Source organism: Lactuca serriola, chromosome 3 (genome assembly GCF_051521515.1).
Source record: "Lactuca serriola cultivar US96UC23 chromosome 3, Lser_US96UC23_V15, whole genome shotgun sequence".
Classification (NCBI taxonomy): Eukaryota; Viridiplantae; Streptophyta; class Magnoliopsida; order Asterales; family Asteraceae; genus Lactuca; species Lactuca serriola.
In genome coordinates, this window is record NC_136410.1 from 160082806 (window position 1) to 160085839 (window position 3034).

Below are 3034 nucleotides of genomic sequence, written 5' to 3' on the forward strand. Positions count from 1 at the left end.
ATGCCTCAAAGTTGTTATTTAGGACCTAGGTTTAGAGATCTTGACTTAATGGGATGTTCTAATTGATAAAGTTGAAAACTTTATCCTTAAGAACTTACGAAGGACCAAATCTGAGCTTTGGATCTGTTAGAGTGGGAGGAAAACGACTTAAATTATTAAGCTGTCAAGACCCGGCTTCCACGACGTGGCGACTGGGCACGACAAGAAAAACAGCCTTTTACGACGCTCATTGCGCGTCGTAAAAGGCTCAGACGACGCGCAAATGCGCGTCAAGGAAGGCCCTGTCATAAAGAGAGACGACGCGCTTTTGTGCGTCGTCTATAGACGACGCGCATTTACGACGCTCATTTACGACGCGCAATGACGACGCGCAATGCGTATCAAGGAAGGCCCTGTCATAAAGGAAGACGACACGCATTCGCATGTCGTAACCTTACGACGCGCGTGTTAATGACACGCAATGCGTATCAAGAAAGCCCATGTCAAGAAAGGCCATGTCATAAATAAAGATGACACACATTTTTGCGTATCATAATTTTAAATGTTAAAAAAAATTATTTATGGAGTTACTAATTTTCAAATTAAATTTGCATTTAATGTCCAATAATAGAAAATAATATATCATATACAAAAAATATAATCCATTACATAAAATTTAATGTCATACAAATAATTGTTCCATAGAAAAATAAAACAAATCAATAAAAGTTGTAACAGAAATCTACAAACTAATAGCTCTAATAACCTAATGTGTGGCTCACTATAAACAAGATTTGTGTTGATTTTTTTAAATGTGTGCCTCACTTTTCTCCACTCTTCCTTAATAACACCACTTAAGGACTCTAAATCTATGAACTTGCTCACAGTATATATATTGCCTGCACAAAAAACATAAGTACAAAATAAGTGTGAAGATGGATTAAATAACTACAAAATCACAAGAAAAGGATGAAAAGTTTTTAGGAAATCATATGGACTTACCGAGCTGAAGGGTCATCCATGTGCTGTTCTTTCTACAAATTACACCACATATTTCCGAATTAAATAAGACAGTAAGGTGACTGACTATGCTACAAAAAATGCAAAATTTACTCCTTTTTATCTTTATCACAAACTATTATGTGAATCTGATATGGTTGTATTTTTTTTATTCCATATGCACAAATAAGAAACCAACAAGTTAAATAAACCTCATCTTTTCAGAAAGTTTTATGTGAAACTGGCATGAGGCTTTTACCTTTTACCATGAAAAGATCACCGAATTAAGGATTTGCAAAAGAAGTCACAATAGAAAAAAGGTCCAATCCAGACCTAACAGCAAGAAAACAAGACAAAAAAGTTTTCATCATGACGCAAACTGATCCAGGATGTCAAGATATAGACAAGAAAAAAAAAGCAATTATGCAACTAAAAGTCTTATAGATGTAATAAAACTTCTTCTTATCACACATTATCATGTGGACTTTTACCATAAAAGAAGATCACAGAAAAGCCACGAAAGAGAGACAAAGGTCCATTCTACGTACAAGATTTCTTGGACCTATCAGCAAGAGAAGAAGACAAAATATTGACATCATGATGGAACTATTTCTTCCATTTCCACATTAATTCCAAAGACATTATTACTCTTAGATAATTAAATACGAACACCACATGTCATATATATAAAAATTTCTAAAAATACGCACACAATATTATTAACATTTTCAATAAAACCAAGAACTCATAATTAACCCATCATCACATTTGTTGGCATACAACTACCCTTACACACTAATTTAGAAACTTAACCAAAAAAAAAAGACAAGGTTCCTTCTCCTTCCTAATAGAGAGTTATGTTATGTTGCTTACAACACAAACAAATGGGATTTAGACATTTAGTTACCTCCAAGGCATATTAGCCATACCTTGTGGATTACTGTTGTTACTGTGGACTAGCGGGCTCCCGATCCCTCCACCTGAAGGTCCGCTTGTGGTCCCCACATTGACGGGAGTAGTGTTGACTATTTCCGCCTCTGTTTTTCTTTGTTTCTGACTTGCAGGAACAAAGCTACCAACAATCATCTGTAAAAGTTACCAAGATAAAAACAAAGTTTCTTAGGGTTTGGAATCAGGAGACAGGAATCAAGAATCAGGAATGGAATGGTTGATTCCATTCCATATTTATGGAAAGAAAGAAAAAAAAACCTGAACGGGTGATGCAGCAGTGAGAAGGCCAGCCACATTACCACCTAAAACACGACCATCTGGCCCTGAAAGTGACACGCTTAAACCACCAGTCCTGCTTCTTTGCCCATCACTCTCACAAACCATAAATGAACCACAAAGAGATAAGATCTCAAATCGTCTCTGTATTTTTTATAAATAAATTAAATATTTTTTATACATCAAAAATAAATAAATAATGAATTTTCAAGAAAAAAAACATCGTATGTGACAGTTCCACCAGATGTTGCAGACTGCTGAAGTGTAACATTAGATATGGCGCCATTAGCTGATAGAATGCACACAGCTCGAGTGCTGTTTTGAGAAAACCACATCAATTTTCCCAACACATCCTGCATTTAGATAAGAAATTATGAATTTTGGTAAATTAAAAATTTTCAGAAACATAAAAAGAATCATGATTGCACCTCTCCAGCTTTAACATCAAGGATATGCGGCATGAACCCCACTCCTGGTGAACCTGAAAATGGTTTATGTTTTGTATGTTTTTATGGATTATGATATAACGAATTGAGTAAAGATAAACTGGGGAATGGAAATCCCAAGATAGAATGCTAATCTTATTATACAGGTTTAAAATTGTAAATTCTCACCAGTATAAGCAACTGAGGCTGCTTTCTTTACGCATATGCAAGAAGATCAGATAGTGGCTCAAAGAATAAGTTGTCAGTAGTGGTGTAAGGGCCTAAAGCAATAATCTCCTCAAAGATGGCATGGATAGAATCAGAGAGAATCCAGATAATAAACTTAAAGGTGTACTTTAGTAAAATGAAGAACAAGCTTTACACACCAATGATAAATCCGATGT

The 3034-nt window shown here is 35.3% G+C and overlaps 1 protein-coding gene across 1 annotated transcript; it reads right to left on the reverse strand.

Moving 5' to 3' along the window:
• Positions 1–1671: 1671 nt before the first annotated feature.
• LOC145094714 (AT-hook motif nuclear-localized protein 10-like) lies at positions 1672–2710 on the reverse strand. Its single transcript, XM_079032790.1, has 4 exons — positions 2634–2710; positions 2427–2558; positions 2188–2349; positions 1672–2064 (listed from the first exon to the last, which is right to left on the reverse strand). The coding sequence occupies exons 1-4, from the start codon at positions 2664–2666 to the stop codon at positions 1882–1884; spliced, it is 510 nt and encodes a 169-aa protein (XP_078888916.1). The 5' UTR covers positions 2667–2710; the 3' UTR covers positions 1672–1881.
• Positions 2711–3034: the final 324 nt, after the last annotated feature.

Bases quoted from the DNA above. Each gene is read 5' to 3' on its own strand.
- LOC145094714 (XM_079032790.1), bottom strand. From the start codon at position 2,666: ATGCCGCATATCCTTGATGTTAAAGCTGGAGAG. The intron at 2,559-2,633 runs GTGCAATCATGA...ATCTAAATGCAG, and splicing joins TTGATGTTAAAGCTGGAGAG to GATGTGTTGGGAAAATTGAT. The intron at 2,350-2,426 runs GTTTTTTTTCTT...TAAAAAATACAG, and splicing joins GTGGAACTGTCACATACGAT to AGACGATTTGAGATCTTATC.